Source organism: Sinocyclocheilus anshuiensis, unplaced genomic scaffold, assembly GCF_001515605.1.
Source record: "Sinocyclocheilus anshuiensis isolate Anshui unplaced genomic scaffold, SAMN03320099.WGS_v1.1 scaffold179, whole genome shotgun sequence".
NCBI classification, from domain to species: Eukaryota; Metazoa; Chordata; class Actinopteri; order Cypriniformes; family Cyprinidae; genus Sinocyclocheilus; species Sinocyclocheilus anshuiensis.
In genome coordinates this window covers 361,444-381,344 of record NW_015549577.1, presented here as the reverse complement: position 1 = coordinate 381,344, position 19,901 = coordinate 361,444, and the positions used below count along the sequence as shown (strand labels likewise).

At 36.7% G+C, this 19,901-nt stretch overlaps 1 protein-coding gene across 1 annotated transcript in view; it reads right to left on the bottom strand.

Annotated features, from left to right (window-relative positions):
* ttn.1 (titin, tandem duplicate 1) overlaps window positions 1-10,265 on the bottom strand; it is a 143,868-nt gene extending 133,603 nt beyond the window's left edge. The window contains 17 exon segments of the mRNA XM_016445598.1: window positions 1,058-1,222; window positions 1,318-1,526; window positions 1,920-2,158; window positions 2,327-2,557; window positions 2,668-2,855; window positions 3,010-3,152; window positions 3,585-3,803; window positions 3,889-3,964; window positions 4,053-4,311; window positions 4,518-4,583; window positions 6,591-6,849; window positions 7,136-7,344; window positions 7,427-7,515; window positions 7,659-8,045; window positions 8,048-8,143; window positions 8,314-8,417; window positions 10,113-10,265. Of these exon segments, the coding sequence (XP_016301084.1) occupies window positions 1,058-1,222; window positions 1,318-1,526; window positions 1,920-2,158; window positions 2,327-2,557; window positions 2,668-2,855; window positions 3,010-3,152; window positions 3,585-3,803; window positions 3,889-3,964; window positions 4,053-4,311; window positions 4,518-4,583; window positions 6,591-6,849; window positions 7,136-7,344; window positions 7,427-7,515; window positions 7,659-8,045; window positions 8,048-8,143; window positions 8,314-8,404 (2,926 nt within the window). The 5' untranslated portion in view covers window positions 8,405-8,417; window positions 10,113-10,265.
* Between the last annotated feature and the right edge of the window lie 9,636 nt (window positions 10,266-19,901).

Sequence of the window (19,901 nt, the reverse complement as noted above, 5' to 3'; positions counted from 1 at the left end):
TCTATTCTTTGTCCTCGCCTTCCCTCTGGCAACTGAGTTTCCTCAACAAGGCTTTTCTCATCTTTAACAATTAGTGTAGCGGAGGTCTGGTCAGCTCCAAACTTGTTGGTGGCTCTGCAAGTAATGACACCGCTATCTCTGGAATAAGCAGCTTCGTAGTCAAGACTGCAATAGCCAAACTCACTGACCATGCGTAGTCTGTTAGCAGCTTCCAGTGGCTTGCCATCATGCAGCCACTCAACAATCATGGTTGGGTCACCAATAGGGGTCAGTCTGCACTCAAAGTGTGCAGGTCCAAATCGCTTCAGCCTGACTGAGGTAAGCTTCTTTTTGAAGTGAGGCTTCTGTTGCTTCTCCTTATCATAGAGGTCACCGTCTTCCCATTGTTCCTGACCATAGCGAAGATGCAGTGGCTCTAACTCTGGTGCAGCAATTTCTTTGGCCTTGTAAGTTCCCTTGGGAATGATAAGCTTTTTCTCAGGCTGAGGCATTACTGCATCCACCTCAATGTTAACTTTGCAGCGTGTGGTATCTCTGCCAGCTTTGTTGATAGCAGTAGCAGTGTACCATGCGCTATCAGATCCTGTACATGATGGAATCTTGAAATGAGCTTCGCCTTTACCACCCTCAATCCTAATAAACAAGTAAATTCAGTTAACTGTAATACAGAAATGTATTTTTTACAGCATGCACATCATCACAGAGAGTAACATTTTGATTATTTACTTACACCTGTATATTTTCAGTATTGAAAACTTACCTAATATGTGGGTGTTTATGTGGGGAGATTATGTCACTGTTCTTCAGCCAAACAACGTCAGGAAGGGGGTTGCCAAAAGCTTTAACAGCTAGCTCAACCAAAGTACCCTCTTTAACGCTGATGTTTCTTAGCTTTTCCACAAATTGTGGTCTCACCAAGTTTTCCTTGGCTAAAAATTACAAAAATTGAATATTTCATTAGAAATGCAGTTAGAATGCTTTAGAATGCAGCTGGCCTGAAGTGACTGTTTTAGAGAACGTCCTTCTTTAAATGAAACTAGTGTATGTAGCATCGTACCTTCAACAGTGAGAGTCATAGATACGGTAGTCTTTCCAGCTCTGTTCTGAGCAACAACTGTCCACTCTCCGGAGTCCTGAGGCATGGCAGGAACCACAATCATTGACTGAGTTCCATCCTCCTTTACCACAATCTTGTGGGTATAGTCATTGACCACTTGTTGTCCTGTGATGAAAAAGTACAGTTGTCATGCTATGGCAATAAAAGAAATTCCACTGTTTTAAAACCTCCTACGCAACTGGGATATGCAGATCACTAACCATTGTGGAACCAGTAAGTTTCAGGCATGGGTCTTCCAACTACTTTCAGATCAAATCTTGCAGTCTGTCCCTCAGAGCACTTGAAGGATGATGGCTTCTGTACAAACACAGGCTTGTAGAGTCTTTCTAGCTGGGCCTCATCTGTCTCATCAAGTCTTCGAGCAGGTGATCGACCAGGAGAACGACTTGTGGAGCGTGGTGACGTGGACCTGAAAAATGCAGTATTTTTAATATCTTGATCTGATAAGTACTCTTATTCTAATATTATGTACAGTAATTTGCTGTAGTGATATTACTAACTATATGATTTTCTCAGATTCGTTCTTAGATCCTACCTGATTCTTTGAACTGCACCAGGCTGAGGAAGCTGGGTTTGTGCTACATCAGATGGCTCCACATACAGCTTTCCAGAGCTGACAGTACTTCGAGCAGGTGATCGACCAGGAGAACGACTTGTGGAGCGTGGTGACGTGGACCTGAAAAATGCAGTATTTTTAATATCTTGATCTGATAAGTACTCTTATTCTAATATTATGTACAGTAATTTGCTGTAGTGATATTACTAACTATATGATTTTCTCAGATTCGTTCTTAGATCCTACCTGATTCTTTGAACTGCGCCAGGCTGAGGAAGCTGGGTTTGTGCTACATCAGATGGCTCCACATACAGCTTTCCAGAGCTGACAGCATTACCCTTTATGTTACTGACCAAAGCAGTGTAGACACCATCATCTTCTGGCAGCACCGTAGGAAGGCGCAGACTGGCTCTACCATCCTGCAGAACCTCCATCTGATAACAGTCTCCATGTGTGATGCGCTTACCATCTTTGTACCAGACGATCTATAGTTCAAATAATACAACAGTTAATTCCAGTCCTCTATTTTGACAGGCCAAGCATTGATGATTTTCAGTACAATAGCAGTTTTGCTTGTGATATTGCTTAAACATTATACTAATTTAATTGAATGAATATTGACTATGTTTAAACATAACATAATTTAATCTTACCTTAGGGAAAGGGGTTCCTGTCATCCTGCAATGAAATGTTGCACTCATTCCCTCCCTGAGTCTGTAGCTTTTAACTGGAGTATTAAAGACTGGAGAAATAGCATCATGTTCAGAAACACTCATATCCAACTGCTCCCCATCCTCAGTCACCAGCTCCTGGTAAGTAATCTTGAGCAGGTGGAACTCAATTTCTTGGATGAATCTCTGCTCCAAGTTAGATATTTGTAACTCCTGTAAAAAAATGCCATTGTAAGATCCATACTCACACTTTGTGGATTCAGAAGTTGGTTTCAGGATGTATAATCTTAAAATAAGGTTTAGCAGCTTAAAATCTTTCATACCTGCTCTGAAATGAAGGACTGCATCATCTGGGTTTGTTGAGCCATCCTCCTCTGCATGAGCATCTGCTCTTTCTCAGTTACAGTCTCAACAACAGCAGGTATGTCAGCCACTTTTGGCTCCTCTACAATAGTAGTAATTTCTGTCTTGAATGTCTCTTCCTGTTTCTTCATATACAGCTCATATGCCTCTGTAAAATGCAGAAAAACACTATTGACATTTTAACTAATGTACTATTGCCATTTATAATAAAGTCACCCAGAAAACCAACCTTCATCAAGTAGCTTGGCTGAAGCAGAAATCTCTCCAAGTGGGTTTCTAGCAAAGATGGTGTACTCTCCTGCCTTCATCAAGTAGCTTGGCTGAAGCAGAAATCTCTCCAAGTGGGTTTCTAGCAAAGATGGTGTACTCTCCTGCATCATCAGCAAATGTCATGGAGATCTCAAGCTTGCATGCTCCTGTGTCCTTATTGTAGGCTACTCTGTACCTAGAAGATGCATGAGTTTATTAAATATTATATAAATTTTAAATTTAGTTTTTATAATATCTTGATAAATGTTTCTCATATATATATATATATATATATAAAAACATTTATAAACATTTATTTATTTATCTTTATTTATTTTACCTTTTTTTTTACTGTGATTTGTTATTGTTACAATCTCGTCACTACTTGTTTTTTGTATGTAAACACAATCATGCCAATAAAGTATATATTTGCATCATAGAAAATGAATTAAAGCAGAAGAAAAGACATTCAAAAAAATGAAAACGCAGTCACAACAGACATAAAACTAGCACAAAATATAATTTGTTTATCCACTTATTTATTATAAACAAGTCTCAGTACTTTTTACTCACAGAAATGAAAAAGTATGGTAAAAATGAGTGTATATATGTACAGTATAAAACATACCTGTATCCAGTAGTAAGTGGGATTCCACTCTTCTTCCAGAAAATATGTGGCTTGGGGCTTCCTCCGACTTGGCACTCAAAGACTATGCTGTCTCCCTCCACAAGCTTTTGCACTGTGGGTTTCTTCACAAAGAATGGGGCAACACCAGCTCCAGCCTCCACAGACTCAGAGACGGCACTTATTTCAGACATGGTCTCCTCTTTGGCTTCAACTGTAACCCTGTTTTTAAAACACCAAGGATTCAGATTGCAAATATTATACTATTTAATATAGTATTACACCACAAAGAGTTCCATGAACTTACTGTCTTTCCTGAGCAGACATTTCAATGTGTTCAGAGAAAGTAGAAAAATCCTCCCGGCTTTCAATGTCTTCTGACACTGAAGATGAAAAATTAACTGTAAAAATCAGGCTGCAATCACACAGATCATATCATTTTAAGACAAGTCAAATCTCATGATCTGTTACCTTTGACAAGCAGGTAGCATGAGGTGCTGATAGTTCCAGCCTCACTGGTAGCAGTGCAAGTGAAGCGGCCACTATCTTCAGCAAAGGCCTCACGGATCACCAAGCGGGCATAGCTGTTTTCATAAGTGATCTGGAAGTCAATTGAGTTCTCAATTCTATAATCCTCTCTAAACCACATGATGGCTGGGGTAGGGTGGCCTGAAATCTGGCACTCCAGAGTGATAGACTCTCCCTCTGTGACAGTCACATTCTTCAAACCCTGGACAAAGTTAAAACAGAATTTCAAAATCTAAGTAAATATTTTAACCTTACAAGATATCTGACACATATTAAAATATTTAAAATTAAAGGTGTACTCTGTAATTTACACTAGCCAAAACAGTAGTTATGTTGGACTAACACTAATACTTTCATGTGTACATAAGCTTTCAATGAGGAAAAATTACTGAGTGCTCATTTACTCACAGCCACAATAGTTGGCGGCATCACTTGTTCTTTTGTGAGGGATGGGATTGCTGCAGTCTCAACAATCTGGATTTCAAAAAGAAACAATCAAATGTAAAAATTATTCAGTTATTATTATTATTATCTTTCTTGCAGCTTTTTTATTCATGCTTTTTCAGGCTTGTGGGGTTGAAATTGAAATGAAATGAAAATATATATTTAAACCTGAATTGTAATTGATTAATATTTAGTAAAATAATAATAAATGACATAAAAATACACTAATGATCAATGTGAGGTTGATTCCTAGGATTAAAGTACAAGAATATTTAGTTTGTACACTGGTAAAATAGTTTCATGCCAGAACAGTGACCAATTTTTGGCACCCTTATATTATCATTCTATTATAAAACCATCACGTGACACAAGCATTCTCTAGAGATCGGCATCTGTGCACATCCATCAGTCAGTGGTGAATTACACCAACTAAATCAGTCTCACTTTTACCTGCTATTCTTTTATTGACAAAACAGGACATTTTCAGTTATCTGTTCCACATTCATGTACATATAGTTTGTGTTTATATTGCATTTTTATATTTTACATTTTTTGCAGGCTTAAACTTGCATTAAAAAATGCATTCTCAAGGGGGTAAAATATCAAAAAAGGTTGGTGCAATAATTTATTTATTGAGGGACCCACCTGTTTGCATGTCATTATTCATGTCTACCTACCTATTCATGTCTACCTCTATTCAGGAGCTTCAATACAAACATAATGGATGTAATTCTGTGAATACTAAATCTTTCTAAAAATACAACTAATCAACTTCTAGAAACTCTTTTTCAATTTACACCTTCAGTCTACATAGACTCTAGACACAGACTTCTGTCTAAACAAGAAAAGAAACAACTGTAGGCATACACATTTTTCCCCACTTCAAGAGTAAGAAGCTGTAATTAAAATGGTGCACATAGAACAAATAACATCTGTGGTGATGCACATCACAAAAAAATAAGTTAACAGCAGATTTACTATGTAAGAAGTTATGTCTTTTCTGATGAAAGTGGTTAAATAGTATGCAACAATCAAAAATCTATTCAGATGGAAGAAAATCTTAATGAAAATGTATTGCCAATTGATGTTAAATATCAGTTAAATTATATTAAATCGGTTAAACAACAAAATGGCAAGTTGGTGAAACTTGCTGGGCTAACATGCACAATGAAGCGTGACTATTTAAGGTGTGACAACGAGGTGTGAAAATAATCATTGCTGCCCCCACTGGATCTGACATGGTTTCCTTTACACTTCAGGTTAACAGTAGTCTCATTAAAGGCACAATATGTAATTTTTGCCGCTAGAGGGCGCGTATTCAAAATAAACAAATAGACAAAGGCGTAGTTTGATGACGCCGTGACTGAGTGTGGAATCATGGGAGTTGTCGTCTTCATCCCCACAGCCGATGCAATCCAACGGGACTCGGGCAGAAATCATGTTCATGGATGAGCTAATGATTTATTAACGTAGTAGAATGAAGCAGGGTGAGGCTGAAAGCCGCCGAAGCGAAACGAGGCCGCTGAACGAGTGTGACACACGGCTCGAAAGCAGCGGAGCTTTTATTATGCCACAGTCGACCGCTTCCGCTCCTTCCGGTCGTGAGTATGTGGGGGAAAAAAGCAGCTCTGTTTTATCATACTAGATACATTTGAAAGTTCTGTTATAATGCTACTCTGTGTGGTCGTCACCGGTCTATTAAAACGCACAACATATTAAAGCGTCTTTGGTGTTTCCATGTTTTCTACAAAACAAAACGGAAATCGAAGGGTTATGACGTCATTAGCAGGTGACACAATGACACTATGGAAACGTCCGTGTCACTAGTTAAAATTGCTTATTTGGTCAATGACCACATACGATACAACATTGTTGTTTTTTGTTACATTTCTATTTAATGCATTTTTGTATTTCTTAATTAAAATGTAGTTCATTCATTCAAACTTCAAGTAATTAATATTTTTCCTTTCATGTTATCACAAAGACAAAATGCCACTTTTTACCCACTAGAGGTCATAGTTGCAAAAATAGACCTACTTGTTTGAAAGCGACTCCACTGGCTTGTTGCTGCATAGCAAAAGAACCTTCCCATTGCTGCTCCTTGTGGACAAATGTGGAGGAGGTCTGGACATATGAGGCCCCAGTAGTCATGCTGGTATAACTGGATTCTCCCACATAACCCTCCTGCTTCCATGGAGGCAGAATATCTGCAGCCTGTGTGACTTGTTTGAGTGTAGTCATTGGGGACTTGACTGGTCTGATAGGGGACACGGACAGTCTTGAAGGGGAAACAGGCCTAAAAATAAAACATAGGGGGAAAAAGAATTAACAAAGGATAAATGCTACATAAGAAAGATATTTAATGTATTGTAAAGTTAACATTGGTTACACAGAACATGAATTCATTACATCATCATTGCACTTAATTTTTCATAAGTGTGGGTGAGGGAACAAATTACTCTCCATTACATGTCACTATTGATCTCAGTTCATTTATTTAGAATATGTGCACTCATACAAGGTCTTAGTACATGTAAAGGTATCTACTAAAAAGTAGTGATAATGTTGAAAATATACTTCACCTGTGAGGTGTGTGAATGGGGGCTTTAACAGGCCTCACAGGGGAGGGTGACTGATGGCGCGTAGCTGCGACCTTTGACACTCCTGTCGGTGGGGTTGGGGACTTGGAGGTCGGCTTAGGAGGCACACGGGGTGGTGCCTTGTGGGCCAAATCACCATCCTCTATTTGCATTTCCATCATGGCTGTGGACTCAAATGATGCCTCCATTCTCTGTGAAGGACACATAACACTCAGTTAGCATGTTCTTTGGTGGTCAGCTTCAGGTGTGAATTTTTTTCAGGATGTTAACTACCTTTTCAACTCTAGCCTGGCGAGTCTGTGAAATCTGGGAAGTTGAAACAAAAGTCTTGGTCTTCTTTGCAGGCACTGCAACCTCCTTACCTGAAATTGAAAAATAATATTAAAAAGATACATACACACACACACACACACACACACACACACACACACACACACATGTATGTATATTGGCCTACCCTATATCAAAAAATATCAAGTGAAGTTATTTCATTTGGAAATCAAACCTTGAACCAGAAGTTCAGCTGTAGAGGTAGTACGTCCACTGCTGTTAGAAGCACTGACAGAATAAGTTCCAGAATCTTCTGGGAAGGCCTCGGCAATCAACAAACTGTAAAGGTCTCCGTCTTGAACAATCTGAAAGTCAGCAGAGCTCTGAATCTCAGCTCCCTCTCTGTAGAAATTCACCACAGGTGTAGGGATTCCTGTCACTCGAACATCCAGTCTCACTTGGCTTCCTTGTCTAACAGTCACACTCTGTAGTCTCTGAATGAAGTTTGGTGGCGCAGTTTCCGCTTTGAGGCAAACAAAAAAAAACAGTGTTTGTTTGGCACAAAAAGTAAATGACAGAAAAGTACACAGCTGTTTCTATGACTGCTTACCTGTAACCACCAGTTCAGGCCATCGCTGAACGAGATCTGAGCGCCGGGCAGAGCGGCAGCAGTAAGAACCTGGCCATCACGAAACCAGCTCACCTCTGGAACTGGACTACCTACAGAAAAATATTGGAAGAAATTATAAAATAATCAATTTTAGAACAGTGTTTTCCAATCATTTTGCCTTATATACCTCCACAGCCCGATCAGTAAAGCTCAGGTACCCTTTTATCAATGCCAAACATGCAATATGTATTTTTGTCCCACTTTTTTCTTCTGTTCTTACCACTAACTTGAGCCTTGAACGTTGCGGCACTACCCTCAAGTGCCACAACGCTCTGAAGCGGCTGTGTAAATGTTGGAGCTTGTGTTGACATGGCAGAAGGCACCCTAGGAAAAAAAAGATTCACATAGTGAATACCACATTACAGCCAGATATTTTCTTGATGCCCACTGAATCAATTATATATACAACAGCATTACAGTGTATGTTACATGACAAACTAGGTGGGCTATTTATATAGCTGTAAAAGAAATGAACTGACTAATCACTAACACCCCCTGCCCCCACCTGCACCTGGCCATCAGCAGCCTGTCATTTGTGAGAACTGTGAACGGTGGAGCTGTTGAGTGTCAGGTCAAGCACCCAATTGAATATGTTGGAAATGTGTGAACAGCAACTGTGAGCTGTAAGATAAGGCTATGAAACACCTAAATACATAAGTAACTTAACTAAAAAGTCCTGATCAACAAGATATTTCAACAGTAGAAACTGTGTAGCTGATGTTTCAAATTATCATTGGCTTACAAAAGAACATAGTGCTCAATTTGCGAGCTTCTGATGAAGCCCCCAAAAGCGAAACTAAATTAAACAATTCAGTAGCAAAATAGTTTGTATTATTACTGGTACTATACAAGAATTTAGTCAGAAATTAACATTTAAAAGCTCATTGAAAATATCAAGCAAGTCAACTATATATTTTTTAAGTAAAATAGCCAAGAGTTTTTAAAAATATATCTTAAAATGAAAATCTTTGCCTATAAATATATATTTTTTATGATTAAAGAAGAAAAAACGTGTGTGTGTGTGTGTGTGTGTGTGTGTATACATATAAAGATTTTCTTGCTATTGTAAACAATATTGTGCCAACCCATCTCAGGTTTAGGGTATCCAAAGTGATCTGCAAATGTGCATTTTGACATGTTGACAAGTACTTCACTCCAAAAGTATAATAATCCATAATGGTCTTGAAAAAAAATCTCAGTGACAAAATTTCCACTGAACAAAAAAACATACCAGCACACATACAAGCATTACAAAAAGCTTCACATGTGTATCATACAGATATTTCCCATACATAATGCAATATATAATTTGTCTTCACTGTCGCATCTCATATATAAAAAAAACTAAAACAATAAGATTATTAGATAATTACATATAAATAAAGATCAATACAGCGTAACACAAGAAATAAAGAAAGAAAGAAAGACAAAGAATTTACTCAGTTAAGCCATCTGCATCATTAGTCAAATGGAAGAAACCAACAGGTGAGAGCGGAAAAGCATTGCCCATAACATGACTCACAATCACAGAGTCAAACTATTTGTGTAATAAATATCAATAAAAAGAAATGTCAATACAAATTTAATTCCAACTAAATGGCATCAAGTATGAAGGCTGATATTCACTATGACAGAAATGGCAGTCTCCAAAAATAATCTGTCCCTTGTTTGATTGACAGTCACCATGTGGCACATAGCTGGCGGTGCAACTGATATCTCTGCTGCTGATTCCCTTAAAAAGACATCATGGCCCAGCTTGGTCACCACTCTAATGTTATCACAAGCTATTCTTGGCTATTCTGAAATCACTGCACCATTTAATAACCTTGAGCATTATTATGTTTTATAAAATTCTTGAAAAGTAACACAGACTGACTACTTGTAAAACCTCAAACAAATAGCACATTGCAAGCAACAGCACTTTTATTTTGCTTTAAAAAGGTGTGCAAGCATGTATCATTGTAGCTGATAAAAAGACTTGCTTTAATGACTGTGTTCTACAAAGTAAATGCCACTTACTTGTATCACAAGGCTGCCTACACTTGATGGGACTGTGCCCAGGTAGCTAGTGCCTCAGCAACAATCCTCTTATCCAAAATGTTTCCAGAAAATCCAAGGTGAGAACGGTTGGGCCCCGTTATAACCCAAAAAACAGAACTACACAGGGTCTAGACCGTGTAGTTTTGCTTTTCCCTTGCAATCCCTACACCCGAGGCAAGGCTGGGAATGCTCCAACTGCTCAGAACTGCTAACATAGTTGTTTTAGTTTATATACCTCGAGCCTAGTCTGCATCATCACTAACAAGCCACTCCCAAATTGGTCTCGGTGCACAAAGCATCATGGGAAAGTGATGCATTTTATGCAACTTCACACCTGTTACTCAGTGGTCCACCTCCACGAAGTTAATGCAAGCTTGATATTCCTCTCACTCTGGAGTTTCTTTACTACATTGAGTCTGTGGATTCGTTGTTCATGCAAGCAAATGATTATGCTCATGCCCCATTCAATGACATTGCAATGCTGAAAACCCTTATGGCAGGCATTAACCTGTTGATGACCAAAAGGAGAGACTGGCTGTCCCTGTCACTCAAAGGAAGGGCAAGGAAAGGCAACCCCCCACTGTAAGGGACAGATATACTGGTTACAGAATGCTTGCTAACTTGCCTATTTTTGACATTTGTTACACAATCATCCACATTTTTGAGTCTTGATGAACAAAACATCACATCTCACAACTTTGTTTCAATGGCCAGGTTAACGTTTAAAAGAAAAAAGCACATTCAAGCTCTAAAATGCATTGCTTTTGCAACAACAAGAGTTTGTAGCCACTGTTTGGGGTGTAAAATTCAACACCACTAAAAGCTCCTAAAAGTAATTTTACTCATTATACTTTAAAAGATTTTATGTCTTCATGTCCAAAACAGTTGGTGGCTTTTAATCTTTATCATAGTATGTTAAAGGTATTCTGGAACAGGATATTAAGAACACTTTTTTTTTCTCACATAAATGAACCCTAGCTGACACTAAAATGTACGTCTTTATAACAAGAATGACTCTCATTCTAAAATTAGCTCATTACAAAAGGGTAAATAAACATGCAGAAAGCAATATAACTTCCACATTCTCCTGACCTGGCCTCATTTATCCATGATACTGAAATACTGAAAAACCGATGATCCAGCCTGATTATTAAACCTTAAACATGAATAAACCTGATTATATTATAAAGCTATGTGATGAGACACGGACTACAATTAAAACTGAAAGCATTAGCCTCAGGCTAACATAAGCTTGCAGTTAGAGGAGCAAAATAATTGATAATCCATGCCAAGGAGGAGTGGGCTTTGATGACTATTTCATCACAATCACATTACAAGCTAAACCAAGAGGCCACCTCTCAAACATCAGTATACATCTTGCTTTAACTGTTTTTATCCTTTTACCATTTACCAGATTATTGCAAATGGTGAGCATCTCACAATTCAGATTAGCATCCTGGCCTCTCTAGCAGTGTTGGCACTTTGTGGAAAGTTGGTGGCTCTAAAATAGAGGAGTAAAAAAAACACATTAGTTGAATTAATTTTCCTTAAACATGAACCAAATATTACAAGATATTAAAAATAATCATAATAAACAAAATTATCTTAGCATTGTTCATTGTGATCATTGTTAACCATAAATTAAACAAAGACATAAGAAAGATCCATTTACTGTCTCACTTTTGGTCTAAAGTTCATGTGGACAGTACAGTATTGTATGAGATTGGATAATTGGTATGACTAACTATAATTTACATTTCTCTCAGTCACACTTGCTATAGTATGATGCATTTTTCATAGCTGATTTCACCAAAAATTAGCAATGGAAAGCAGCTTGCATATTTTACATATCTTGCAATGCATTTGCAGCAGACAAACACATGTGCACTTCGGCGAATGTAAATTTTAGGTAAAAATTCAAAGTGACAATAAAACAACAAAACTGGTGTTTTCTCCTCCCAAGCCAACTTCTTAGTTACAGTGGTAAACAGCTGCTACTAGTACTCCTGGTGGTACTCAAGTTGACGCAAACAGGCCCAGACGTATAATGTGAAAAGAGACTAGCGGTGGGATAAAACTCTGGTCCTAACCAATCAAACTAAGAATACCAACAAAGACTTTTAGAAACACACTCTGGTCAGGCTCTTAAACTTCATTACACAATGACAAGAAAATTAAAGCTGAAGTTAGCCATCACATTTTCTGTCATTTTATCAAATAGGGTGGAATGTTTTAGAGCATGATAAATAACAAACAATAGAATAAAACAATAATAGATATTTTAGTTCATTTTCCCACCAAAAATGTAAATTCTTGGAGAATGATGTAATTATGAAACTGGCTTGTGTTACTAAAAAAGATTATTACAAAAGGCTAGTAGGATAGAATGATATAGCAGGTACATGACAAACCAATACATTCATTACACAAGAAAACTCATTTCAGTTAGAGACAGAAAAAAAGAAGAAACATCTAAAAAATGTCTTAATAAATTGGTAGTTTTCACTTTAAAAATTGCAATGCACTGCATAGTTGGAATGATACAAGGACAGTTTATCTCTGGAACAGACTAGTAACTTTATGATGGACTACCATGTCCCCAATTAGACCCCTGAGTCATTTAGGGCTTAATGTCTGTAGGAAAAAAGCTAGACTGGCCAAAGCAATACAAGTGTGTGTGTCAGAAGGCCTGAAATCAAAATAGTGAACAGGCTGTGACAAAATAACTTTTCTGGACAAGCAGCAATAGAAACAACCACTGAGAGACAAAAAATCACAGCATGAATGTGATATACTGATAACCAATATTACTCATGTTAAAATTACCTGAGTAATGTGTCATGCTTTCTAGATAAACTAACTAATCCCAAATGCATGTATTTTACAGGCAGTTGTGGTGCGGAGATCCCAGGAACTAGAAATAGAGCAATGTTTCGTTGTTGCCAATAGATATTAAATTAAGTAATGCTATTATTTTACGGCTTTCATAGCTGTTAATATTCAAATAATGCCAAGATCTATGCAAATACATTACTAAACCATTTGCTGAAACTCCTGAAAACAAATGTAGGAAATGGAAAGTTGTGTTCCGCTCAGTGAGTGAGATTTTCTTGCTCTTTGTATGGCACATGCGTTTATTTTGGTAGTCCATCACTGTAGTATAAAGATGTGATTTAAACAGCAGCCATTTTCGTCTCCCTCTCCAGGAGCTGGCAATGGTATCATGTCTCCAAGAGGAAAGCTCATGTGTCACCGACGAACAGCTGCAGCCTTCTAAATTCAAGTTTGGGAAATTTAGAACTGTCACTCGTTTCTTTTCCTACAGTAAAAAAGGGAGGTGTTTTTCATACACAGGACTGTTACTAAATGTACTACAACTACAAATTGGTTTTAGGAGGAGAAAAAGTGATCAAATCTGGGATGAGGCCACCAAGAATGTTGTTGTGGACTCTGGAGCAGAGGGGGCCACTGCAGTGACTCATTACATGCAACACAAACATGAAGGCTTTTACTGGACCCTACGATTCCTGCCTGCGCTGCTGGTTTTGTGTCAAAATAAGGTCATTGCAGGGTTGTACCACCTGGGCAAGGCATTTAGTGATGGGGGTGACATAAACAGCTGCATCGACTAAGACAATCACTTCAGAGTTGCTACAGTGTGACTCTGGTCAAGTTATTTTATGACTAACTAAAGCAAAGTACAGTGAATGTCCAGAGTTTTTATAAATGAAGAAAGAAAAAAAACTTTTTTTTGTCCTGCATTGCATTAAGAAACATATTTATAGTCCAAAATAACAGCAGCAAAAACAACACTATAATGTTATTCCTTCCTAGCAAACACTCTCAAAAGAATCTCATCTTCTTCTGTCAAAATAGCATGCAGTGTCACCTGACAGGCAGCAGCAACTGCACCTCTTGGCTGTCAGCATGTTTATGCATGCATATTCAAAAGGTAGCTCCAGCAGCAGTAAATCAAGAGACCTGCCACTTGGGTCAATTAGAAAGCCGTTACACAAAAAGTTACCACATATGTTACGTCATGGCTATTACTTTAATTGGTTTAGTTACGTGTCATGTTTCTTTTTAACCTAAACAATAAAACATGCAGAAATTAAATAAATACAACAAAATAATACAATATATTTCATAATCATTCTCTTGATTTGTGTGGTCAGTCAAACATTTTTACATGTTTCTTGAGGAGCTGTACAACATACTAGGTGCCTCCTTGTGGACAAACCTTGGGTCAAATAAAAGACAATCACCTTGTCCACTTCTGTATTCCATAAATAGAACATCAAATCTCTCTCTCTCTCTCTCTCTATATATATATACAGTATATATATATATATATATATATATATATATATATATATATATATATATATAAAATCCAGAATATATAACACTGATGAGAAGTGGGTCTTTAATATTTAATATATTTTATTTGTCCTATTATTTGGGCAGTTTGTTTATTTTAAAAAGAGGATTTCACCTTAGCCTTTATTTGAAGGTTGTATTTTTAAATATTGCGCCATCAAGTGGTTAAATATGATAATAGCAGTGAAAACCAAGAAAAATTATCTGGTTTAAATGATACTTACCCCATTTTAAACAAAGAAAAAAAAAATGTCCACACACTGAAATTATAGCTCAATTATTACAGATGACTGAATTTACAGGGTCTTATAAAATCAAGCTAGCAACTAAAAAATTTTACTTACAAATGTACCCTTTTATCAGCTTCATCTCATCAAACATGTATCTTAGATTTTCTGAGTAGTCTAATGTGAATTCTGTTCTCACAAGCAAACATAACAGATTGTCTTGGAAAAGCTCCTCGCTACTTTCCCCACGGAACTCAATGAGGTATTTGAACGCATCCCTTTTACTCTTTTTGTGGGGATGTTAGGACATTAAATGACCAATGAGCACTAACGATATACTGTACAACATCAACACCAAGAAGTCACCAAGTGAATTGTGTTTACAGTCAAAGCGTACCTGATTATCTTCAAGGAGTGAATTGAAGGAGTTCCGGCCACTCCTTCCATAGCTCACAAGAGTTCATGCAGATGTGGTGTGTAATCAGCTAATTTATTTATAAACATTTGCTCCAGATGAATGGCTGTTACTCTTCAGAACTCCAACTGATTCTAGTGAGTAAAGAAATATGATTAGAGCATGAAAAAACAAAACAAAACAAATCCTAATTTCTGATGGAAAGCACTGAAATGGTCCTCATATGATCTTGAATTGTCATTCTTCATTCTTCAACTAGAACCCGGGTAATTAAAAAAAAAGAAGAAAAAAAAAGACTTTCTGTCAAAAGTTTATGTTAAGAATTTATTAACACATTTACATAATTCATTAAAAAAATTCCAGACTTAAATAAACATGCTCCTTTATTTTGGCTCTTTTTGACACAGAAAGTTTTGAATTTTACACACTGAATGTCAAAAGGGAAAGCTTCTGCTATCTACTGATGTTTCTACTCCAAACCACTGGGGTAAATAACAAAAAAAAAATTATAAATGGCCATTAAAACTTGTTTTCGAGAAAACAGCCTCTAAACACTCCAAATGATTTCAATACTTTTTTTTTTTTTTTTTACATAATTAGAAAAATACAATATCATGTTGTATGTTAAGTCAAATATAATGCATTTATAATATAGAGCACATATTTAACATATTGGAAATTAGTTCTTCTCGAGAGTTCTTTTATTCTAGCTATCTGACCAGCTTTCCTGAAGTAAACATAATGCTCACAACGTTTTCATCACGTTTGACAAATATTTTAGTGGATGATTGGGCCATTACCTGAGAGATGATACATTTTAGTAAGTTGTATGTATGTCTTACAACATACACTCTCATGTCCATTCGTTTTTTCTTTCTTGCTATAACTTAGTGAAGAGAAAGCAAGGCGACCAGATTTCTGAAATGAAAACCAGGACATTTCCTAGTGCAGTGGTCTAACTAACTACGAATTAAAAAATGGGGCAACATATTTGTGAATGTTTTTGTTTTTTATTTGTTGTGGGGGTTTTATATAGGCCTGCTAACATTATAATTAATCATAATGATGATTGTTGATCAAACTGACCCTAGTTTATTAATACAAACGACAAAAAATCACACAATAAAAATAGTAAACTATAATAATAATATAAGTATTGTTGCTCTATTGTTAGTTTTGACTGCTTTTATTGTCCTAATTTGTAAGTCGCCTTGGATAAAAGTGTCTGCTAAATGACTAAAAGTAAACGTAGTAAACAGTATAGTAAACATCAAACAGATCAAAACAGTATCACAAGAATATTATGACTTTACAAAAACACATTACAAAAATAAAACAATAAATGAGATCATAATAAATAAACATAAATAAATAGAATTGTATTTAACAAATATTTGTAACATTTTCTAACAATTTAACATATTAATTTTCACAAATGAATTACAACTTTTCAAATGTTATGTTTATGCTTTTGGAAATGGATCTGCTTCTTATTTTGCATTTTAAGCCCATTTTGACCAAAAGCAAATGCTTTCTGGAAATGTAATTGTGCAAGTGTAACTGTTTAGTTTATTATTTTTATATTATTCATTCATATCGGAGTGACGGCGGAAGTTCAGCAATATTTAATATTGTGTGCAAAACAATCCCGCAGTGTTCTCATGCCTTGTTAATTAGTGCACACAAACAGCACTACTTTAATTGAACATATATAGATAGCATGTGACTACCTTGTGAACTACCTTGTCTTTTGATTGATGACAACACTCCGCTCTCGCCCAGGTTAAGTTCTTCATAGCTAAAGCAGCCGGCGCACGACAAGTAATCAGTATAGCTCGCAGCGCCCTCTGCTGGTGAAAATAATCATGTTCAATAATGTTTGAACGATAAAAGTTGAGATACAATAATATAAAACACAAACCAGTCTCAATTCAAGTGTTTTCCATTATAATCATGTTTCTTCACTAAGAGCTCACTACAGCTTCCTCAAAATGATAGGACACTTCGTCACCTTGGAATTAAAAGGTAGGCTGACTTTTTTTGTGTCAAAATTGAGTTATTCACATATTATTTTTCTGTGACAACTTATTTACATTGTCCATATTGGGACTTTTTAATTTAAAAAAATATATATCTACAAAGTATATGTACAAACTTTGAAGCTCAATATCTCATAAAGATATTGAACCTTATAAAATAATAAAAAAATTAAAGAGTTTTAGATTTTTTTTCCTCCCCCATTGTCTTACTGAGCTAATGACATTTCTATCCTATAATCATACTAAACAAACTAATTATACTATAATCATACAAAACAAATGTGTGCATGTAGCCTATCTGGGGACCTGTCTTGAGCTGAACGGTAATATGGACAAAACCAACAAAAACATAAAATAGCAACATCTTCATCTGCTAGTAACTGTTTAGTCACTTGGATGAAAACAAGGTTTTGCTGGGTAGCATGGCCCTGTTAGTCCCAACTAGCAGATAACATAAAACCTCATACAACATACATTTGGAAGTCTATTTGCTCAGAGCTCTGTTAGGTATGTTTTGTGCCATTGATCATCCTCATCTTCCTCAGTAAATAAATTTCTTCATGCTATGTCGGCGGTGAATCCAGTGAGAAATCATCCCACAACTAACTGCAAACTGGCATTCAGATCTGCCTCCATTTTGTTAGCAACGCCCCAACTTCCAACAATCCAATCAATTCCCGAAGAACGAAATCAAGTCCCGCCCTCTCATTTCAGATGCCGTTTCACTCGGATAGATGTCACAGTAGAGAAAAAAAGACAATCGCTACTTCCGTTTCATGCCGACTTTAAAAACGGCATAGCGCAGTGCCCTTCACGCACACTAAATCCACACTATCTCGAATACCACTCCGGAGCGCTATTCAAGGCTTAGTGTATCCCATCATGCATCATGTTCTGGAAATAAAACCTACGAGATCTAAGGAATTGTCTCGTTCTACTGAACCAAGTATATGCATTTTGTCTCATCTCATGAGCTAAGTTTATTGTCACACCCCCTTGTGTCGATAAGTGGTGATATACTGTAGCTCATAATTTTCCAAGTGTATGATATAGCCTAGCTTTCATTCTTCAGGTCAGTCATATACTCGTGAAAAAAAAAAAAAATCAGTTTGAATAAAGAAAGCGATAACTTTGCCATAGTATCCTTTCAAATATTAAAGTTGCCACAATCATTGCATTCTTTGCATGTGCTGCACTTTATTTGTACCATTTATTTTATTAGTTTATATATTAGAATTTGAAAGACAATAACAATATTTTTTTATAAGTGATAAGTGAGATCCGATTTTAGTCCTTGAAAACCAAAAGAGTAGTGCTTGAAAAAGCCCTTGAAAGTTCTGGAATTTCATTTTGCAGTATCTGTACAAACCCTGTTTAAGTTACCAGTTCTTGGAGCATTTTATTTTGTTGTTGTTAATTGAACTGAACTGTAGTTTTCTGTAGTAAACTGACTTTGTGTATTTACTATTTTATATTAATTTCCTAGTATTTAATTTACTATTATTTCTTTTGAACAAAACAATTTCAGAAATTTCATGTTTTAAATTGTAGGTCATCTTGTACCCTGTCAAGGACAAATCTAACCAGCATAACTTGATATCAAAAGCATCCTAAATGTTACATGTGTATGCATTATAGTGAGTAACCTTTCCTGGTATAGCTGTTTCAAATAGCCCACCATAATCTGTAGTCTGAGCCTGTCAAGGGCTAATATGTTATTAGTTAGTTTCAAGGAAAATCATTTTCAAATAATGTTGTTTTTTTTTTTTTGCCAAATAACCCAGCAACCCCCAGAAAAAAGTTAAGGCTTTTTGTTGCTTTAACCCCTGTACAACACAAAGTCACTGAAAAATTAATAAGCCTTACTTTAAATTCTGTGCCCAAATGACAATTTTCTTCGGAACCATTTATATATCAATTAACTTATAATAATAATAACAACAACAACAATAACAACAAGTCTTATTCTGTAATGTGAAATCTGCACTCATTTTGTTTTTCTTTCTTTTTTCCCCATTAATGCATAATCAGTATACATATAATCGTAGGTTATGCAGAGTACAACAGAAAATGAAAAATCTAAAAGTTGATTAAATGTAGTTGTAGTTGTCTTAGACTTAAAGACACCTGGAAAAGTGGATACATTAGTCAGAAATAATGTGTTTTGATTATCGAAGCTATTGTAGAAATACTCTGGTCAGTTACTCTTCAGGAACTCGAGCTGCATCGGAAAACGCTAGGGGAACGCCCTTCAGCATGACGGGCTCTGAACCTCGTGTGTAATCAGACCAATAGATTGGCGAGACGTCATGGGCGGGTGACGTAATGACCAGGAAGCTATAAAAGCACGTGCGGTAAGACCAGCGTCAGCTTTCTGTCATTCAGCAAGCGCTCTGTGTGTGTGTCAGTTGTGAGTCTTATTTGGTGTTGTCTGTCCCTTAGAAAGAGAAAAATAAAGAGAGATAGAAAAAGAAATTATGTCTAAAGCACATGAGAAAAAACACCATTTGAGCAGGGGCGAAGGTGGCCAGCGTTTCATACTGTATGTTCCTCCCTGAGCTCGGCGCTCCGCCTGTCTTCCTCCGAGGAGGTTGATGTGGTGGGCGTCGATGAGGATTCACCCCCTCAATCACCCCAGTATGAGGAGCTTTTGGAGGTGGTAACTCATGCCGTGGCCTAACTAAATATTGAATGGCCCGCCGAGCAG